Source organism: Galleria mellonella, unplaced genomic scaffold (genome assembly GCF_026898425.1).
Source record: "Galleria mellonella isolate WM207_F2 unplaced genomic scaffold, CSIRO_AGI_GalMel_v1 utg65, whole genome shotgun sequence".
NCBI lineage: Eukaryota > Metazoa > Arthropoda > Insecta > Lepidoptera > Pyralidae > Galleria > Galleria mellonella.
The window spans coordinates 969,840-993,000 of record NW_026442138.1 but is presented as its reverse complement, the minus strand read 5'-3'; the positions used below and the strand labels follow the sequence as shown (position 1 = coordinate 993,000).

The following is a 23,161-nucleotide window of genomic DNA, read 5'->3' as shown; positions in this document are numbered from 1 at the left end:
GCTACATTTTGAAATAATGCTACTTCATTTTTATATTTTCCGTCTTTATTTGTGTAATTTCTATGCTATATTGAAACATAGAAAGAAAGAAAGAAAGAAATAATTTAATCAAACATCTCCATTACTGATCCGTTCCCTTTATTTTATCCAGTTAGATCTGCATTACTAATAATCCTTTTCCCCTGCAATTTCAATGTAGTTACGAACAACTCACTTGCGGAAATGATTGAGCACGGTGATGTTGGCGTACATGTAGTAGAGGTAGTACGCGTAGGGCGGATTCTCGTCGTAGTCCCACTGCGCGGGCGGCCGCACGTCCGCGTCCAACATCGGGTTCTCCGGCTTGCTCTCGTCGTCCACGCTGTCGAACCCGACCACGTGCTGCCAGACACGGCAGATGTTACAATCAGAGGCGGCAATAATTAAACGAACAGCCCATCGGAATGTAAGACCACACTCAAACAGTTTCCTACCAACCCTTCATAGGACAGATTTCTAGACAGAGCAATGAATCGCAAATTGATCAATGATTGTTCCTCACACTGTGGTGATAACATAAATAATGTCTTCTCTGCGGTGAAGAATTTTATAAATATTTAAAAGTCTAGTAGAGTATAGATAGATACTCTTTATTGTTTCCTCCAAATGAGTACAATAGTAAACTTATTATAGATACAAACAATTACAAATATAGTTCATTGGAAACCGAATATTTTCTAATTGAGTACTTGTGTTTTTAAAAAAAATAAAGTAAGTAGTATTTGCCGTATGGTCCCAGCGTAGAATGGACCATACCTTGCCTTCCATTCGAGGGTATCGCACGACTAAGGAAACAGTGGTTGAAGGAAGGGCAACAGAGTTCCTCTTAAAACAGCTTTCTCCTCCAACCCTATGAGAAAGGCCTATGTTCAGCAGTGGACAGTTAACGGCTAATATGATGGACTAGCATAAATCGTACATGTACCCATTAGAATATTTTACAGACTACAGATGCATGATGCAACTATGAATTTTATTAACTAGCTAATTATTAAATGTTTGTAACCTATTGCTTTAAATATATGCTAAACTTAAAGGCCGGCAGTACACCTGCAATGCCGCTGGTGTTGTGGGTGATCATGGGCGGCGGTAGTCACTTACCATCAGGTGAGCCGCATGCTCGTTTGCCCCCTGTGTTGTAAAAAAAAAACTCACTGTTAGGAACTTGTGCAGTTCAATATTGCTGTTGGGGTCGTTGGTGACCTCGAACAGTGGCTGGAAGATGTTGCTCAGGAACTCTTGGAAGTTGTTCATTATGTTGTTCGATTTGAAGATGTCGCTGAAACACCAGACGAAAATATTAATAAATGAGCCGAAGAAATGGTTAAATACCTACCTAACAAAACAAAATATGTTTGTGAAAAATAGGTCACACCTAAATGTGCTCCTGTTATCCACAGGTCACATAAAAACTGTTATTGTTGTTCCTATTCTTACTAATGATTTGTACTTTGCTCCCAAATTGCTTAGGACATCCTGGTGATTATGCAACGTATACAATATATTACACGTTATGTTCTCTCCTCCGTGAGCAGACGAAAATTTTTTTATACCACTGTGGTGAAAAACAAACATGTGGCCTCATGTTCGTCATCATTTGATAATAAACGGGTTCCGTAGCCTATGAGCGTCAGCAATATCAGGGACATTACACGCGAGTTTCGGATCGTGTAGAAACCTTTTTTTCACAGTGAGCAAACGAGCATGCGGCTCACCTAATAGTATGTGACTTCCGCCGACCACCCGCAACCTCAAAAACGTTACAAGTATGCTGCCGGCCTTTTAAAAAGAAATATGCTCTTTTCTTGAAGATTACAATGTCGTATCGGTTCGAATATACTGCTTCTGGAAGTTGATCCTCAAGCATGATTGTGCGTGGGAGTAAATGCCTTGAAAAACGCACGGTGAAGAACCGCCACGTAGTTTGTGGCGGGTTGTACGGTGGTGAAAATCAGCAGCAGGTATAAGTCTGAACAATATATGCCGAACAACAAAACCTCTTTGCCTTTTTTTTTGGAAAAACCTCATGCTTTAGCAATCTGATTTATGGAATCCTCATACTCACTATAGCCTGGGGATCTGTATGAGCCAGCGCACGTTGTCTGAGTACACATTATACTGGATGGCCCACTTGGCCAGCTTGGCCCACTCGTCCGCGCTCTTGCCGTAGATGGACAGACGCAGCTCCGCGTTCTGGTACTTGCTCTCTTCCAGATCTGATGCCACTTCCTGGTAAGTAAAGAAATGATGTAAGGAAAAGGACATATTAAGGAAATTTAAATAACATAATAATATTTTTTTAACTCATTAACACCTTCGGTGCTTTTCTTGAAGCTGAGCGTCTTTCTTGGTACTCTACACCATCTTGGACTTCATATTTTCCCTTGAACCTCGACGCCTCTGGTCACTGCCTGATTGCATCCTCTTAAAATAACAAAGGTACTGGCTACAATATACTTACTTTGATAATCCTGGCGAAGTATTTCCCGTTCATGTAATTGTCAGTCTTGAGGAACACCTCGCGCAGTCTGCTCTCGCCGATTGGATTGTATTTGGCATTGAATTTATCGAACCGGTGGAACGTGTTTCGGTCCTGGAAGAGGTACGATCGATTAACGACTTTTGGAGATAGCTAAACACTAGTACCTAGTATACCTATAAAGTATCGAATCGCCTTTTACGCCCCAGAAACCTTCGTAGTTAATTTTTTATTAATTCATTGCTATGGGCCAACTAACCTGACCTTATCCTCACCTAACATCCCTCACTGGGGGGAAGGGAAGGGAAGTCCCATTGCTAGCACGGTGTCAGGTCGACCTCCACGTGGTCCCCCTTAAAACCATCGAGCTGAATTCCAGGTGTATTCATCACGATGGGCTAACTGACCCGCCTTTTCATTCTCACCAATCATCCCTAACTGGTGCCCTGTCAGCGTATACCGTTAACGCAGGCCAAATTACGTTAATTATCGTTCCATTATCATCCATTAAAAAAAAAACATCACTCACTGGTACCCCCGCCAGCGTAAACTGACAGCGCAGATGGGGTTACTAGCCACTATAAATCATTACCCTACCAGCCAAATGAAAACATATTGTTTTCATTTTATGTTACTGACATTTGCAAAGCTATTTTTATATTACTTGAAATGACAAACAAACAGATAGTTCGACCACCATCGAATACATCAGTTGACTCGTACAAAGTGCCTGATTTTCTACTACATTTTGCTGATCAATAACATCAAAATTTATAACTTTTTAATTATTATAGATGTGTGTATGTGTGTGTATGTGTGTGTGTGTGTGTGTGTGTGTGTGTGTGTGTGTGTGTGTGTGTGTGTGTGTGTATGTGTGTGTGTATGAGTGTGTGTGCGTGCGTGCGTGCGTGCGTGCGTGCGTGTGTGTGTGTGTGCGTGTGAGTATGTGTGTGTGTGTGTGTATGTGTGTGTGTATGAGTGTGTGTGCGTGCGTGCGTGCGTGCGTGCGTGCGTGTGTGTGTGTGCGTGTGAGTATGTGTGTGTGTGTGTGTATGTATTTTGCATATATTAAAACCGATCAATTGTGTCATTACGCAAAAGTGAAAACGATTCATGGCTTAACATAGATATAAATTTGATTATGTATTGACTGTAATTCGGCTGTACGTTTTCCAAAAAATAAATAAATAAAATTTAAATAAATAAATATTAGTAGTATTTGTTATTTTAACGTACCGCATGGACATCCAACATGTCGACTGTGAGATCATATGTGCTGAGGTTCATCGACTGGAACACCGCCTTCAGGGTCATCGGTGTACCCTTGTGAAGAGTCACCACCTATAGTAGACAGATAGATAATTTATAACAGATATAGATGTACATAAAAAGCGAGATAAGAGAAATTGTTAAAAAAAAACATACGTAAAGCCAAGTACATTTTTTCCCTTTCGTGCGTGTGCCATAGCAATACAAAATGGTCACAACTCAGTTTATTGCTTCGCCCTCAAAAGAGCAAAGCACTGATATTCTGTTGCGGCCAAAGGGAATAGGGTAACAATAAAATAATACTACCAGATTATCCATACAGTAAACAGACAGATATGACAGTCTATCTAGCAGACAAATGGAGCATAGAGGTAACTTGCTGGAATGTCTAACTTATATATATATATATATATATATATATATATATATATATATATATATATATATATATATATATATATATATATATATATATATATATATATCCCGGCGAACTTCGTTCCGCCTAATAACAGTTGATTCTTTAACTTTTTAGTTGTTTTTATTATGATACCTACTTAATTTCATTTTCTTTTTACTTATTCCAAATTAAGTTATATTTTTATTAACAATAGCTGTACCCGCGACTTCGTCCACACGTGAGGACTTAGTGATGGCATGCACGTGAGCTACCTAACGTAGCCTAAGTTACTCTTTATTACATTAGCTACCTGCCAATAAAAGCCCCGTCAAAAGCGGTCCAGCAATTTCAGAGATTAGCCGGAACAAACAGACAAAAATTGTAAAAAAAATTATTTTGTTGTATATACCGTATATATATATATATATATATATATATATATATATATATATATATATATATATACATATAGTAAAAAAAAACAGTTATTTCAATATTACAAACAGACACTGCAATTTAATTTATATGTATATATTAAATAAAACAACAACGCACCTCATCAGCATGAGTCTTTAAGGTCTTCTTTATGAAACGCAGCAAATGTTTCTGATTCATACAAGATGCCGCGTGAATGTGTGTGTCAACTTTCCTGTAATAACAAAGTACATATGTATGAAGTTAATCAAAATGTGTTATTGTACAATTAATCAAATATATTTTTATCCGTTTAAAAATATTGAATGAAATGCAATATAACTACCAGAGGAAGACTGTGCAAAAATCGTTTGCTTGGGTACCTCTGTCCCATTCGTATTTCAACCGTAAAGCAGTTGTGTTTCCATGGCTGTGTTTCGGTTTGAAGGGTGAGATATGGCGTGAATTTACAGGGTACAGAGGAATAACATCTAAGTCCTCAGAAATAGCAATGCATAGGGGGTATCATGGGCGAAACAGTATACTCTGTTATGTTCACGGTACTGCTCATGTCTATAGGCGACTGTTGCCATTTTCCATCAGGTGGGCCGTCAGCTTGTTTGCCATTTTAAGTTGTACAAAAAAAACATATGTGTATTTTACACACAACAAAATATAACAAAAAAATTAAGGGTTATTATTATTATTTTTTATACCACTGAGGTGGTAAACAAACAAACGGCCCGCCTAATTGTAAGCGGTTACCGTAGCTTATGAACGCCTGTAATACCAGGGGTATTACGCGCGCGTTGCCAACCCTGAAGAAACCTCTTTACCCCCCTTTTGAAGAACCCCATGCTGTAGTCTCTCAAAAGCAGTTCTGTAGAAAAACCTCAGCAGGGAACTCGTAATTAATTAAATCTTAGTTCATCATATCATCATATCAGCCTTTGACTGCTGAAACTAAGCCTCCCCTTGGGGGGTTTCGCTAGTAGTTGCCACGCTTGGCTGGCGGATTGGCAACAGTAGTTAGGTTTAGACATGTTTTAAGAGGGCACTGCTTCCCATCCCCCGTCCTCCTTAGTCGCCTCTTACGACACCCACGAGAAAGAAGGGGGTGGCCTATTCTATGCCGGGACCAGACGACCAATCTTAGTTCGTCGCCCTAAAAACATTACACGATGATTATTTACTGATATATTTAAGACATCTACCTGATGTTATAGAAGTCCCTGTGTGGCACCGCCTTCTGCGAGGCCAACTCCCGGAGCTCGTTGAGCAGAACATGCAGCTGGAACTTGGAGGAGAGGTAGCTCAGCCGCCGGTAGCAGAACGACTTGCTGCAACAATATTGGGGATTGAAAATATACGAGCCTCTTGAAAGGTTTGTAGTAATCATCGCTTGTACTGGGTAAAATCAAGTTAGCATTGTAGCACGTTTTTCCACTGCAGCATCCAATTTATAAAAATCTGTTAATATGTTAGTTTTTTTTTATATGGCAACAGTCATTTTACTAGACAAGGTTGGACTTCTTGTAATGACCACACTACTAAGAGTTGTGTAACAGAGAAAACAGTATCGTCTGCATCTCTCTCTCACCTGCGCCGCCATCATAAAGCTACATTGTATTTTGTCCTCTTAATAGAATAATAAAAACACCTTTGTTAATTGACCCAGAGCAGTATAATTATCCAAAAATCCCTATAAAATGAAAGTGAAACTTTGGATAGATGCGTTGTGTTACGTAAATAATAAGAAAAGAAGTTTTTTCTTTCTTTTTTCTTTGGGAAAATTGTTAAAATTAAGAGTTTATAGGTCGCCATTGTTCTACAAAAAGACATACGTGTCTTACTAGACATACTAACAAACAAGCGACTTTTTAATTCAGTAGTTTAGGATGGAATTCAAAATGGAACCCCGAACTGTAGTCAATCGGTTGCCAACTCCTTCCAAAGGTTGCCTGGAAGAAATCTCTCTTGACGATAAGGCCGCCCATTGCTTTTTCAATATAATCTTTTCTTATAATTGTTTGTATTTATAATAAGTTTACTATTGTGATCTTTTGGAGGAAACAATGAAGAGCATCTATCTGCCTAACTATTACTGCTCATTAAAAAAAATACTCATTCGGAATATCTTGCACTAAGTTATGGTAATGCATGGGAGATCACAGCATATACCATAGTGTTGTTTATAATTAAATAGTTTATAAATAAAAACTTTTACAAAATGGGTCATTAGCTTGTTTGCCATTACTAGTTGCAAATAAAAAAAAATTGAATCATTACATAAAGAACGTTACATAAAGAAGTGAGCTTTAGTTTAAAACAGGGGTTCCCAAACAAATTTTGTCTACTGCCCACTTTGAGAATGAATTATTTTTTAGCGCCCCCATTTTGTCACCTACTTAAAAACCACTATTACTTCAAGATCAACAAATCACCCCCCAAGCCTCTACACAACGCCCCCATTTTTTTCTGAGTCTCTTAGCACCCCCCTTTAGGTCTGCAGCACCCACAAGGAGGCGTTATCCCCAACTTTGGGAAAGGCTGGTTTAGAACTATTCAATTATGCTACAAACTTACAGTGGACCATCAGCTATCATGCTGCACATAGTGTTTTTATCCTGGATGTACTGGGAGAGGTGAATGTACTCGTAGGGCACTCTTGTCTCCTGCCCGTCCTCGCCCTTCTGGTACAGATTGAACACACCTCGATCTGACTTGATGATGTAGCCTTTTGGCTCTGGCATTGGACATTCCCATGGGTCTTTATCTTTGTGGAATGGCGGATGAACTATGTTGTCTGCAAGCGAAATAAATTCCTTCATAGGTTGCCCTTTAAGTGTTATTATGAGGGGGAGAAGGGATTATTAGTAATGGGGATTAGCATCCCCATTGCTAGCAATAAAGCTTATTAGATTAACCTCCTCGCGATCCTCCCTGGAAACCTTTGTGATTGATTTATTGTTGAATTCGTCACGATGGGCTAACTGACCTGCTTCATCCTCACCTATCATCTCTCACTGGTGCCCCGCCAGTATATACCGATAGCGCAGGCGGGGTTGCCATTCCATTATCATCACTTAAAAGTTATCATGATTATGAATGAGGTCTGTCAAGAAACTTCTTCGATTATTCCTTACTTATGTTTTAAAAAAAAAAAAAATATTTGTTTACTTTTATAATCTATAATAGGGACGCTAAAAAAGAAAATTCTTACCAGCAATATGACTTCTGGGCAGTTTAGCACTTGGCACGTGGTTGGCCATTGCCTCGGCGTCCATGCTGCGCACAAACCGCGCCGTTATGGTGGAAAAACTTTGCTGTGACATTTCCATGTACTTCTTGCGTATCTCTAGAGCTTGCACCAGGTACGATGAAGCCTGCTGCAAGTCTTCTAGTGGTACCTAAAGTTAACATAAGATCACTCTATAATAGAATAAGAGTATGAATCCGAATCTAATCATGAAGACTTTGTCATTTCATACTGAAATGAACATTGCTTTGTTTCATGAATGTATTAAAATTGAATGAATGAAGAAGTAAAAAGTAATGTCCATATTCCATCTTTTAAGATAATGCTGCCATTGTAACTTACACCCGAGGTGTCCTCCCCGCTGATAGCGACCCTCTGGAAGTGCGGCAACACGACGTCCTGCTCGTCCTCATCAAGTACCCTGAGCCGGGCTGCCTCCTCGAACACGGCCGCGGCGCCACCTGCCTCGCTGCCTGCGAATGAACGGGCTGACTGTCCGCATTCTGCTGCCCTGAAAGCCAAACCGTGAATGTAAATAAAATGTAAGAATTAGGAATAGAAGGTAGAGGCGTAGAAGACGGAGCTATATTATTATATGTATTACATCTCCCATATCTAGAACTAACAACATTTTTCATCGTGCCTCCTACCAAATTGTTTATAATTACTCCTCTCCATCCAAAGGTTGGCTGGAAGAGATCGCTCTTAGCGATAAGGTCGCCCATTGTTTTCTCATTGTGATTATTTCTTGTAATTATTTATATTTATAATAAGTTTACTATTGTAATCTTTTGGAGGTAACGATAAAGAGTATCTATCTATCTATCGAAATGCTTCTTAATTGCCCACTAAATACCTAATATTCAAATACGATCAACCATAGAGTTTGAACTAGCGAAAACTAATATGGAAAAAACGCACTTTAGTACTTGACGAAGACCTTGTAACTTTATATAAAATGTATTTATTATTAACTCTTTCCTATCTGACGGTACAAATTTGTATCGGGTGATTCCCCGTCCATTATTTCGATAATACGATCGCGCATTCCATATTTGACATTAAGGATCCTTTCAAGTACTACTACGCTAGCCAATCACAGTGATTTATTTCAATTTTGCCTATTTACCGCTAGCAAGTGACACTTTCAAGTTTCGACCTGTTTCGGATTTGAGAACTGCAGATTGCTTTTGTTTTAGAAAATATTTAAAAATAGAATAAACGAGGTAAGTCTTATTGTTTTATATTAATATATTACATTGTAGTTTTAACTATAAAATTAATATTGTTTTAGTTATAAATTTAAATTTTAGAGCTAAAATAACGATAAAAATGTACCAGGACTTATGAGTACCGCCAGTGACTATGGTTTGTTTTTTGTAAATTAGATCGAATATATTATGATATTTGTTTATCTTATATTACAGATTTTTATAATGAATATTTCAAAGAATACAGCTTTGATAGAAGATCTTTTTATGGAAGATCTTCCAGACTGTGCCGACACTTCAGATGTGGAATTTTCTGACGAAGAAACCATTCGCGAAGAACGACTACCCTCAACTAGCAATTTTGATGAAAATTTTGAGGCAGCATTAGAAGAATATATGCTGAGCCAAACTAAACCTACTACAGGATATGAGACAGAAGATCCTAGTAGGGAAATAGACCAAGAGCTAATTGTATATTCTATTCCTAACACTATTCCAGATAATTTACCGGCTCAGAAAACTGTTACGTCAACACATGCACAATCCAAAAAAACAAAACATGAGCCTAATCGTAAATGGAAGAAACGTGATGTGGAAACGTATTTACCAGAATATTCTGCAAACACGGGGGTCGTTGACGAATATTTTGCTGAATGCACTACGCCGACTGACATTTTTTTAGTCCTGATTAGTGATGTACTGGATAATATTGTGTATCAAAGTAATTTATATGCAACACAAAGAAATAAATTTCTCAACTTGAAAAAAGAAGAACTACTGGCTTTTATCGGAATGAACTTCTATATGGGGTACAACACTCGGCCTTCATGGACAGACCATTATTCATCGGCACCTGATTTGAATAACCCCTTGATTTGTAAAACTATGCCTAGAGACAGGTTTGCAGCAATTTTGAGCCATCTTCATTGCAATGACAACACGCAAATGCCTTCCAATTGCAAAGATAAATTATATAAAATCAGACCTTTCATTGATGCACTGAATAAAAAATTTCAAGAATGTTATTATGGAACTAGAGAATTGAGCGTAGACGAGTCTATGATCAAATTTAAAGGTAGGTCTGTATTGAAACAATATCTCCCTGCGAAACCGATAAAAAGAGGGTATAAACTATGGTGCCTCGCTGACCAACGCGGTTTTATTAAAAACTTTATAATTTATCAAGGAAAAAATGACGAAATAGCTGTAAAATTTGCAGATTATTCACTGGGAGAAAAAGTTGTTCTACAGTTAACCGAAAAAGAATGGGGCAAACAGAAAGTTATTTATTATGATAAATTTTTTACATCTATTGCTTTATTAGAAAAATTGAAAACAGAAGGAACTTATGCCTGTGGAACTATAAGGTCTAACCGTAAAGGTATTCCCAATAATCTGGTAGCTGACTCTAAACTGAAGCGTGGCCAATATGATTACAGATTTTCTAATATGAATATTGCATATTATAAATGGAAGGACAACAAAATTGTACATTTGGCTTCTAATTTTCATGGCAATGATGAAGCTACAGTATCGCGCAAAGAAAAAAATGGGTCTAAATCTACAATCACCTGTCCAAAGGCCATCAAAGACTACAACTCTTACATGGGGGGTGTTGATACAGCAGACAGATTGAGAGCACTATACTGCGTGGACAGGAAGTCCCCAAAATGGTGGCACAGGTTGTTTTGGGGTATTCTAGACATTACATTTGTAAATGCATATATTATTCATGGACTCATAATGGAAAAGACACCTGTAAAAGAATTTAGGAGATCCATTGCGCAAGGGTTGATGTCTATGAAGGACATCAAAGATAACAAGAAGAAAAGATTATCAAAAGACCCTGTGCTTAGTCCTGGGCCATCTAAAAGGCGCAAAACTGGCTTCTCAACGTTGAAAGACGTTCGATTAGGAAACCGCGGTGTACATTGGCCTACGTTTGTGCCAAATAGAGGGCGATGTGAAGTATGCAGCATGAAGAAAGTGCAGTCAAAACCTCACTCAAAATGTTCTCACTGCAATACATTTTTGTGCATAAATGAAAAAAAGAATTGTTTTACAGAATATCACGATGTTAATGTATAATTGCTTTTTAATTTTATTATTAATTCGAGCCAAAAATAAATATCTAATGTTTCTATTTTATCAGTCCTTTTTTACCTAAAGTTTTTGATGGTACTTATAAGTCTAGGTTACGAAAATAGTATCTAGATATAATAAATAAATCTGAAAAAAATTGATTAGTTTTCTTTACTACCCCTTATCCATACAGAATCATAAAAACTTTGTTTTTCATTATTTTTGGTATATTCGCTAGGAAAGGGTTAAAGCATGTTTGCACACTTAGTGTTAAAGAAAAGAGACAAATTATAAGAACTATTGAAGTCACAAAGGAAAAAATGTTAAGACATTTGATACGACACGACGAACTTATGAACATTATAACAGAAGGTAAGATAGAAGGAAGGAGGGGACGAGGGAGATCGAGGCATAGTTACATCAGGCAGATCAAAGAAGGAGTTGGTGTCGTGTCGTATCAAGAGGTGAAGAGACTCGCTGAAAATCGTAGTGAGTGGCAAGAGCTCCACCGACAAGAGCGCAGCTCTTAAATAGGATAGATAGAAGTTTGCACAAGGACAAAGTGTAACAATGATCCCTACACTAGGCTGAGTCTTTTTATTCATTTTCATTGTTAGGTATCGGTTCAAAACAATAAAATAAATATTTAAAAAAAAAACACAATCAAAGAAATCGCTTCAATTTAGGAAAAGACTAGATGTTGTAAAAACGGGTACGTGAAGGGAAAAATTAGTTAATAATAAATACCTACAATAAATGTACTTTAATAAACTTTTTCTTAATACAAATATCTTTTTGAACGTTCTTTTTACGGCTTCGCGACTTTCCCCGACTCCATTGTAGAGGCTCGGAAACCCTCCAGGAGATCGCGACCCACACTTTGAAAAATACTGGCTTGCAATATCTCACTTTAAAATATGCCATATTGTCATTCGAAACAGATAATCACTGGTACAGAATGTACTGAGAACACACATTCCTCGCCGATAACTTTGTATGCATATAGATACTTTGAGAACAACAGTAACTAGATAACTGCGTTTTTAATATATTTTGAACCTTATCGTAAGGGAAGACAATTTAAAATTAATAATTTTATAGCTAATACTGGTACACTCGTAGCAAACTGCAGAGTGGATATCAACATCTACTTACATACTTATACTTATTTTATTCGAATTATTATTTGTTATTTCAAGTAAAGAAGAATCAGTTTACTGCAAGTATTTAATAACGAAAATAAATAATCAGCTGACCGTCCACCTTATGGGGATTTAGATGAAGATTAATCTAACTGTATTTAATTTTTAATGTATAGCATTGAATGAATCTAATTATACGCCATACTAAGATTTTTATTGTTAAAATAACACAATTAACATGGAAAGGTTTCGCTGGAAGAAATCTCTTATTAGAGATAAGCTCGCTTCTGTACATTATGTTTATAATGAATTGTGATTAACAGTATGTTTTGTGTACAATAAAGAATAAGATTATATAGATATTATCAGAGATAGAGCATAAAGCCTCAAAAAAAGGTCAACTTTTCGTCAGCTAATTACCACATTATTACGTTATTATTTCTCAAGCATAATTGTATGAAAAAGTTGATCCGTTTTTCACGAAGCATTTGTATGGAGACACTCTATCTATATAATTCAAGAGGCCATATGTTAGAAGTTCTCCTTCTTTCTGTTTTTTTCCTGTATCTATATGGGATCAGGGTAAAAAGTATTGATCTTCCATTCATCTCTATATTCCTATATTAAAAGTAATTAAACACACGCTAGGATATAGGTACACGGTTAAAACATTTTTTTATGATTTTTGGAATGGCAAACAAACTCACGGCACTCCGCGTTGTATAGTTTATGGTTTGTAAAAAAATAAAATTACATAGAGTATAGCTGTTTATACTAATGTCGAGTCCAAAGCAATGGTTACTGCTATATGTATGAACACAGTTAGCAATAAAATTCTATTCTATTCATATAAATAATAAATAAAACCCAGGTTAATTAGTTTACCTAAATGATCGCGTTAACTCCCGTCTTATAGACCATAAGCTTACCACCTGATAGCAAGCGGTAATTATTACCTATAGGAGGGAAAGGGATTGTTAGCAATGGAGTTTGACAGCCTTATTACCAGCAATATGCCCTATTAGGTTGACCTCCACGCGGTTCCCCCTGGTAACCATCGTGAACAATTCTTGTTGAATTCGTCACGATGGGCTAACTGGCCTGCTTCATCCTCACCTATCATCTCTCACTGGTGCCCCGCCAGCGTATACCGATAGTGCAAACAGGTAACCATTCCATTATCATTAAAAAAGCTATCACCTATAGACATGAACAGCACCACGTACCACCAGTACGTCACAGAATATACTGTGCTATCCATAATAGTATTCATGCATTGCTATTCCTGAGCACTTCGGCATTATAACTAATGTTAATAAACAACATAAAATAAATAAATAAAATAAATAAATTATCCCTGTAATTTCATTGCCCTCATACACACATTACCCTCTTCTCATTGACAGTCGGGTAAAAACAATTACGAGATGTTTAGCGACTGTACAATACGCGTCCAAACAAATATCACAGCCTATTGAACAAATATTATCAGAGTAATCTAGCATACCGCTTAACCCTTCTTTGCATAATGGTGGAAATTTCCATCATTACATTGAATGCCCAAAAATTATATAAAAGAACAATTTCACTTTAAGTTGATCGTGTCTCGATACCTTTTTAATGTCCATTGCAGAAAAAAAAACCATAGCTGTCAAATTTATTTTCTTAACCATTTTTCCTTTAATTTTGAACATGAATTATATCACCTTGATTTATTTCACCAATAAAAAAATCATGCAAAGAAAGGTTAATGACTACCCGCGGCAGAATTAATTAGCTCCGCCATGGTACACAGCCCACATCACCATTTCAATTCGATAGCTAAATCTTACACTTGTAATAAGGGAAAAGGGACAGTTTTTTTTTTTTTTTTAATGGATGATAAAGGAACGATGTCGTCGTCAGCGCTAACGGTATACGCTGGCGGGGCACAAGTGAGGGATGATAGGTGAGAATGAAAGCAAGTCAGTTGGCCCATCGTGACGAATTCAACAAGAATTTATCACAATGGTTTCAAAGCGTCCATCGTGACGAATTGTTTAAAAACGAACAGCGTGGAGGTTGACCTGTCTGAGCTGAGCAATACACCCTTGCTAGCCTATTGCTAGCAATGGAGCTACTTATCCCCGTTATTAACAATCCTTTCTCCCCATTCGAAGGAACAGTTAGTGATGGTGTCCTACCGGTAACTTACCGGTACCTGGTAAACTACCTATTTTTCTTAATGATTAAAAACTAAATGGTAACTCTGCCTCGTTATCGATATACGCTGGCAGGATACCAGTGAGTGATGATAGGTGAAGATGAAAGCTTATCAGTTAGCCTATCATGATGTTTTTTTATACAACTTAGAATGGCAAACAAGCTGACGGCCCACCTGATGGAAAGCGGTAACCGTCGCCTATAGACATGAGCAGTACCATGGACATAACAGAGGATACTGTTTCGCCCATGATACTCCAACAACATGATGATGATACACAAGCTTCACGGTAGAAACACGAATGGGACAAAGGTACCGAAGCAATCGACTTTTGTGCAAAGTCTCCCTCTGGTAGAAGTATCGCGATGGTTTCAAAGAGTACAGAGTGGAGGTCGATCACTTGATAGGACATATGGCTAACAATGGAGCTGTTAGATCCCATTGTTAACAATCCCTTTCCCACTATAAAACATATTACGTGCTATATAGTTTTCCAGGTCACCTTCCAATTTTCCACACAGTCTCTTCCAGAAAGCGTTAATTTCTGATGAAATCGTTACGTTGAAGCAGCATTGCATCCATACTTATCATTACCTCACGTGTACCATCTCGGAGTATATCAATAACACGGGCAGGATAATTATTCCATTATCATTCATTAAAAAAACCTATAAATATTTTATTATTCTATCCATATTAATCAAGTTACATGATGCTGATGACGCCATGAATGCATACATAGGAGTTGTGATGGTAAGTGATTATTAAGCGAAACATATATGATTTTTAAAACTTTACTTAGGTATATCCCTCCATCGACACCCCTATTGTAACATGAACTACCCTAAACCAATTTCCCAAACGTATCTTTTTTTAATTTATTTTTTTATACAAATTAGAATGAGAAACAAGCTGACGGTCCACTTGATGGAAAGTGTTAACCGTCGCCTATAGACATGAGCTGTACCATGGACATAACAGAGTATACTGTTTCGCCCATGGGCGAAACAGTATACTCTGTTATGTATCATGATACCCCCATGCGTTGCCATTTCTGAGGATGCAGGTGTTATTCCTCTGTACCCTGTAAATTCACTGCCATATCCCACCCTTCAAACCGAAACACAGCAATGCAAACACAACTGCTTCTCGGTAGAAACACGAATGGAACAGAGGTGTCCAAGCAAACGACTTTTGTACAAAGTCTCCCTCTTGCCTAAACACTAAAGAAAGGGAAAAATTATTAAGCATCAATTTATAAAAATTAACTCATTTTCAATAATTAAACATTTTAATACAACTAGAAGAAACTGTAAGTTTATAATAAAAAAAAAAAAAATAGAAAAATAAATACTTAAGTACTTTGAATTTCGAAGTGACGTCCACCTTTGACACTCGATTTTGCTACCAAACATTTCTAATTTCAAAAAATAAACACTTTTTTACTATTCTCACAATTTCACATTGTTTTTAAGCAGCTATATTTAAAGTTAGGCACAGGAAATGCATGTCAGACAGCCTATTGGACATGCGTACCGAAATGCAATGACAGAGTAATGTCTGTCGGGCGAGACCACGTAAGGGTTAGTGTCACACCAAGGTTGATCCAATTACTGGACACTAATAATACTGACTCGGTTTAGTGGTTTATAGCCTACTTGAGTACCTACCTACGGTTCCACGCGATTAGGGGATGACATGTTATGACGGTAAATAGTAATTGAATAAAATAGTTTTTATGGGCTTAGGACTTTATGTATTTGTAACTTCGTATCATGATTTCAGATGTTTATTGTTCACTTCTAAACATACCTAATAAGGTCTACCTTTTAGATTCCGTACAGGAAAGGTCCTAAACATCCAAATACTCTCTGCAACATATTGTGATTGCTCTACTTAGTAAGAGGTCATATTACACTATTTTTTTTTAATGGATGATAATGAAATGGTATCCCTAATGGTAACGCCTGCGCAATCGGTATATACTGGCGGAGCACCAGTAATAGATAACTGGTGAGGATGAAAGCAGGTCAGTTAGCCCATCCTGACGATTTCAACTAGAACTAGCCACGATCGTTTCCAAGAGGAACCACGTGGAGGTCGACCTGACAGGGTATATTGCTAGTAATGGGGGCTATTTGACCCCATTACTAACGATCCCTTTCCCCCCTATTACACTATATTTGCATGTGTACAGTTGCATTCTAGAACTTTTCTTCTCTATCGATTCTCAGTTTTTGTTCTATAGAGCCTGCTCTTTACCACTTTAGCTTGTTGATCTTTTAAAATCCTACTAATATTATAAAAGCGAAAATTTGTATACGTACCTAATTTATAATATTTATTCAATTAAAGTAATGAGATAAAACTAGACATACTCATAGTACTGCGAAAATGCTTTGCAATTTGTCTGCAGCTCAGCGAGAATAAATAACTAAAATAAGAGAAGGATCAAGTGGATATTTTTTTTTAATGGATGATAATGGAATGGTAACCCCACCCGCGCTATCGATATACACCGGCGGGGAACCAGTGAAGGATGATAGATGAGGATAAAGTAGGTCAGTTAGCCCATCGTGATGAATTCAACAAGAATTGTTCACGATGGTTTCCAGGGGAAACCACGTGTAGGTCGACCTAATAAGGCATATTGCTAGCAATGGGGCTGTCAAACTCCATTACTAACAATCCCTTTCCCCCCGAAGTATATTGATACAGACACGAACAGCCTCATTCCCGGCATTTATTCCCTATTTAGTTAAAATTCCACTAGATCTCCCCTAAAAATCATAGTGACTAATTTCTGGTGAATTCATCACGTTGTCGATTACTCTGGTTCGATCCTCATCTAATACCTTAATAGATAGCGGGCGGGAATGAATTGTTAGTAATGCGAACTACCAGTCCCGTTGCTAGCTATATACCCTCTCAGGTTGGGGGGAAAGGAATTGTTAGTAATGGAGACTGAGAATCCTATTACTAGCAATATACCCAACCAGGTCGACCTCCTCGCGGTTCTCCCTGGAAACTATCATGGTTAATTCCTGATGAATTCATCATGATGGGCTAACTGGCCTGTTTTCATTCTCACCTATCACCCTTCACTGGTGCTCCGCCAACGTATCCCGTTAGCGCAGGCGGGGTTACGTACCATTTTCACACATCAAAAAAACCCTCTCAGGTTGATCTCCACGTGGTCCCACCTAGAAACCAGCGTGCTGAATTTCAGGTGTATTCATCACGATGGACTATGGATTATCATCCATAAAAAAATCATTTAATAGAACTCCGCCAGCGGGGTTATCAATGATTTTTTTAAAATAAGTATGTTTGTAAATAGGTAACTTCCTCACAATGTAACCCATGTCATTGTCAACGTGTCTACTTATCAAATCCAATGTGTATATTGGTGTACCACCTGCTTATTTGAATCCAAATAGTAGCACGCCTAACAAACAAAATGTGTTTATATACCTACCTACTTACACTTTATTAACTATATCGATAATATATTATTATTCTGTAACGTGTCTCGTATCACAATCGGTCGTTAAACCGTTGTATTCTTTGCTAGATTGTATATATAAAACTGTGTAGCGGCCATTTTGTGTCCATTAGAACTTATCTCCCCCATAAAAGGTACTGACTAGTTATAAATAGCACTACCTCTGTAGATAAGTAACTAATTCTTTGTTCGCATGACGTAATCAACATACTCCTCTAAGGATTTTTTTATACGACATAGAATGCCAAACAAGCTGACGGCCCACCTGATCGAAAATGGTAACCGTCGCCTATAGACATGAGCAGTACCATGGACATAACGGAGTATACTGTTTCGCCCATGATACCCCCCATGCATTGCTATTCCTGAGGACTCAGGTGTTATTCCTCTGTACCATGTAAATTCACGCCATATCCCACCCTTCAAATCAAATAACTAATATCTACTGATGATACTTCGTAAATTTATATCATAAAAAAAAATTAATATGTGAAGTAGTTGTGTTTGCATGGCTGTATTTCGGTTGTAGTTCGGTCGGCGTATACCGATAGCGCAGGTGGGGTAACCATTTCATTGTCATCCATTAAAAAAAAAATATAGAAACCGCTAAAAAAGCGGTGCGTTGTTCTCAATACGCCACTCATATACACATAAACGTAACGTCACGTTTCACGTCACGCCTTGGACTTGACTTGACCAAGGTCAGGGCGTTAGAAATTGAATTAGAATAGCAACGTGCCACGCGCGTTAACACAATAACTTGCCAGTAAATGTATATTGTGCCTTAAAAACATATTGGAAAGTAAGTTAATACCTTTATTTTTTCAACCGTGAAGCAGTTGTGTTTGCATGGCAGTGTTTCGGTTTGAAGGGTGGGATATGGCGTGAATTTACAGGGTACAGAGGAATAACATCCGAGTCCTCAGGAATGGCAACGCATGTATGCATGGGGTATCATGGGTATCAGTATACTCTGTTATGTGCATGGTACTGCTCATGTCTATAGGTGACGGTTATCACTTTCCATCAGGTGGGCCGTCAGCTTGTTTGCCATTCTAAGTTGTATAAAAAAAAAGACTTAATGCTACTGATCTTGCAATGTGGTTCCGACATAGAATGGGTCAACCTTTCCTTTCCCGTGGGTGTCGTAAGAGGCGACTAAAGAAATTTAATGGTCAATGGATGGACAGCAGCGTCCCCTAAAGCTTACTGCGGTTGCCAACACGCCTACCAAGTATGGCAACTGCTGGCAAGACCCACCTTATGAGTGCGCCCGCTTGATAAAAGTATTAATTTATATTTTTATTCGAAAAAAAAAAACAGCTTCAATATTGATCATAGACACGCTAACAAACGACGAGATATATCGTCAACATGTTATATTGAAAGCAGATAGATAGATAAACACTATGAGTCATTTATGACGTAAATTAACAAATGAATTCATAAAGTCAAATTAATTACTTTTTTTTTAATATAAAACAAGAGAAAATACCAAACACATATTTGAATATATTAAAAATATAATGTTTGAATTTAGAACGTAAACTTGTGTTAAAATTAGACACCTTCGCTAGTTTACCTATTTTTTTTTTATGGATGAGAATGGATTGGTAACCTCGCCTGGGCCATCAATATACGCAAGCGAGACACCAATGAGAGATGACAAATAAGGATGAAAGCAGGTCCACAAAAGTTAACCATTTTTGTTTGAATCAAATTAAATTTATACTTATATTATATAGATCTGATTTTTGCATGTTTGTTTGCAATGGATAAACTCAAAAACTACTCAATAGAGTTTAAAATTTTTTTCACCTTCAGAAAAATAAATTATCAGCGAGTAATATAGGTTATACATTACTTTCTATCTACTCGTGCGAAGCCGGTTCGGGTCGTTAGTTATTTCTTAAAATTACACATTCTACTCCGGATATTCGACAAAAGTATGTTAGCATCTTTACATTTAATATATCAATATTTTATTATATTTGTATCATAACGTAATAATTGGTCAAGTGCCACTGTTGCTGATTTGATTCAACTTCAAAGCAATAGTTTGACATTTCCGTAATAATTATTTACCCACCGAAATATCCAATAAAAACTAGAAGTAACGACCAACAGTTGACAGTTTTTAATCGAACGCCGACCAGTAAGGACGTGTAAATTGATAAGTTGCTTTAATAAATAGATTTTCAAATTGTAAAATTGTGGATCTGTTAAAACACATCGGTTACATTTTCCTACACACGACACGAGTTTCATTTTATACCCACGACCTATTTAAAAGGAACCGATGGAATGTACTTACTTGACATTGAGCTGCCTCTGTATGAGGAGTTTCTTCTCGATTTGCTCGATGGGGAACTGGGGCACCTCATACGGGGCTGACAGCTCGTTGGGCAGCTCGCGCGGGGCCTCCGCTCCCACCGCGCTCGTGGGGCTCTCGCTGCCTGCACATACATAATACATACACATACAGATATATTTAATCATAGCGAAGATAAATCATGAAATAATGAGAGTTTTATACTTATGGGGTTAGGAACTATTTTTACTTTAGATTGTGGGGACATCAGTTTAAAATCTAGAAATTAGGGTAGTTTTTCTATTCGTGTTTCTACCGTGAAGCAATTGTTTGCATGACTGTGTTTCGGTTTGAAGGGTGGGATATGGCAGTGAATTTACTGGGTACAGAGGAATAACACCCGAGTCCTCAGGAATAGCAAGGCATGGAGGGTATCATGGGTGGAACGGTATATTCTGTTGCGTCCATGGTAACTGCTCATGTCTATAGGCAACGGTTATCATTTTCCATCAAGTGGGCCGTCAGCTTGTTTGCCATTCTAAGTTGCATAAAAAAAGTTTCTAAAATGTCCTTTCCTAAACCTACCACTTAAAATTAAAAATTCTAACTCAGTTATAATCAATAATCTAATTCATATTTGTCCTTGACATAATATTTCGCTATAATTATGAAGCTGGGGGGAAAAAGATTGGAGACTGAGAATCCCATTGCTAGCAATATACCCAACCAGGTCGACCTCCTCGCAGTTCCCATTGGAAACTAACATGGTTAATTCCTGATGAATTCATCATGATGGGCTAACTGGCCTGTTTTCATTCTCATCGATCACCCTTCACTGGTGCTTCGCCAGCGTATCCCGTTAGCGCAGGCGAGGTTACCATACCATTTTCACCCATCAAAAAAAAAACATTCTTAAACTGCAGGTAACTATAAATATGTAAATAAATTAAAAAAAAAAAAAAAACAGAACGCAAATATAATTGAAATCAGGATATGTTTTTTTATGAGTATAAATTTAATATGTTAGATATGCTTAAGACGTTAGATTTGCGTAACTATATTTATTGATAAAAATTTATAATAACTGCTCGGAATTGTACCAAAAATAACTTGTGTAATTTTGTCTGATCAATATTTATTTTATTTATTTATTTTTCTCAAACATGCTTGGAAATGTGAGCATCATTTTGACAATCTATATCTGTCGTGTTTTGCAGCCAGATAAATTACTATGTAAACTCATATCTGTCCTGTGATTTAAAAATGGAATGACCTTTTATTTTGAAACATCTACCAAGGAGATAACTAATACAAGGTTTTATTTAAATTTCGAACTAGCTTGCAAATAAAAAGTTGTTTATTGAAAAAAAAAGACAAAGAAACATTATGGCGCGTGAAAAATTATTATTGTTCGTTATTCGTCATTGAACTTAAAAAGTAAAATTGTGTTTTTGATTTCCGCGCATTGTTTGAGAAAAGTACTATACAAGCCTTGGCCACAACTAGGCACTGATGGACTCATGTATGTGTGCCTCGGCTACGCCTCGGTCCACATTTGTACGTTCGTCCATCAATGCCTCAGTTGCTGGCCGCTGCAGTATTGTACTATTATTTTACACTTTATTGCTCCAAGTAAAAAATATATTTACAGGAAATATTAATGAGAGATCATACATACATATTACAATATTGTTACTTTTTGTGTATTAAAATCTTATATTATGCCACAAAAAGTAAAACTATGAAATTATTATACATATATTTGATAATTACGTGTCCTAGTAACGGGTGCATCCTCCTGGGCCTCCGACGTCCGCCTCACATGCCAAATGTCTTTATCGAAACTGTACATTTTACTCGTAAACAAAATTTATCACCATTACTTCACTCCGGACTGCATAGATGACGTTACCGTATCACAACACACTAGATAATTACCACAGTACAAAGAATTAGTACTATTTTTAATCTATCACATATTTTTATAAAGTGTTCAGTTCAATTTAATTTAACAAATGTCGACAGTAGGTAACTGTATTCGGTATTTTTCTTTTTTTTTTTGTTAATTCATAACTCCATTAGTTGTAAACCGATTTGGAAAATTATTTTTTTTATCTGAAAGGATATAGTTTATAGTTATAGATTGGTTACATAGAAATTTTATCCAAATCGGTTTCAGTGGTTTAGTTTTTAATTGAAAATGACTGGTTTTATCAAAATTGAAGTAGATTTTATTAGGGAACACAATTTATTTATTTCATACGTACATTTTGAATTATTCAATTTATATTTATATATATATATATATATATATATATATATATATATATATATATATATATATATATATATATATATATATATATATATATATATATATATATATATATATATATATATATATATATATATATATATTATACAACTTAGAATGGCAAACAAGCTGACGGCCCACCTGATGGAAAGTGGTAACCGTCGCCTATAGACATGAGCGGTACCATGGACATAACAGAGCATACTGTTTCGCCCATGATACCCCCCATGCGTTGCCATTCCTGAGGACTCAGGTGTTATTCCTCTGTACCCAGTAAATTCACGCCATATCCCACCCTTCAAACCGATAATATTAATAAGTTACCACGTGACACTAGGCAGTTGATATTACTAATTATTTACATTATTTTATTATCTTATATAATTTATCTGTACACGGAATTTTTTTATATATATAATATATAAAACAAACATTGACAATACTAGGTTATTTGTCTAATATTATTATTGTAGTCACTATCAGGTATGTAATAACATTATATATTATCACAGTTTCTATAATCTATTCCGTGT

General features: G+C 36.8%; 2 protein-coding genes across 10 annotated transcripts in view; one reads left to right on the top strand and one right to left on the bottom strand.

Moving 5' to 3' along the window:
* LOC113519779 (AMP deaminase 2) overlaps positions 1–23,161 on the bottom strand; it is a 61,044-nt gene that overhangs the window by 9,941 nt on the left and 27,942 nt on the right. For 5 of the 9 annotated variants that reach the window (XM_052900691.1, XM_052900697.1, XM_052900698.1 and 2 more), the window contains 11 exons: positions 20,318–20,459; positions 8,203–8,371; positions 7,825–8,011; positions 7,188–7,407; positions 5,816–5,941; positions 4,743–4,836; positions 3,755–3,859; positions 2,501–2,632; positions 2,105–2,268; positions 1,195–1,318; positions 215–381 (listed from right to left, as the gene is read on the bottom strand). In XM_052900691.1, coding sequence (XP_052756651.1) covers positions 215–381; positions 1,195–1,318; positions 2,105–2,268; positions 2,501–2,632; positions 3,755–3,859; positions 4,743–4,836; positions 5,816–5,941; positions 7,188–7,407; positions 7,825–8,011; positions 8,203–8,371; positions 20,318–20,459 — 1,630 coding nt within the window. Of the gene's footprint in view, positions 1–214; positions 382–1,194; positions 1,319–2,104; positions 2,269–2,500; positions 2,633–3,754; positions 3,860–4,742; positions 4,837–5,815; positions 5,942–7,187; positions 7,408–7,824; positions 8,012–8,202; positions 8,372–15,860; positions 16,047–20,317; positions 20,460–22,087; positions 22,430–23,161 lie in introns of those variants that run through there. The other 4 variants (XM_052900693.1, XM_052900694.1, XM_052900692.1 and 1 more) reach the window with 4 other exon arrangements.
* On the top strand, positions 8,855–11,220 carry LOC128201986 (piggyBac transposable element-derived protein 3-like). The gene is made up of 2 exons (XM_052900699.1): positions 8,855–9,086; positions 9,288–11,220. Exon 2 carries the CDS (start codon positions 9,297–9,299, stop codon positions 11,157–11,159), a length of 1,863 nt encoding a protein of 620 aa, XP_052756659.1. The 5' UTR covers positions 8,855–9,086; positions 9,288–9,296; the 3' UTR covers positions 11,160–11,220.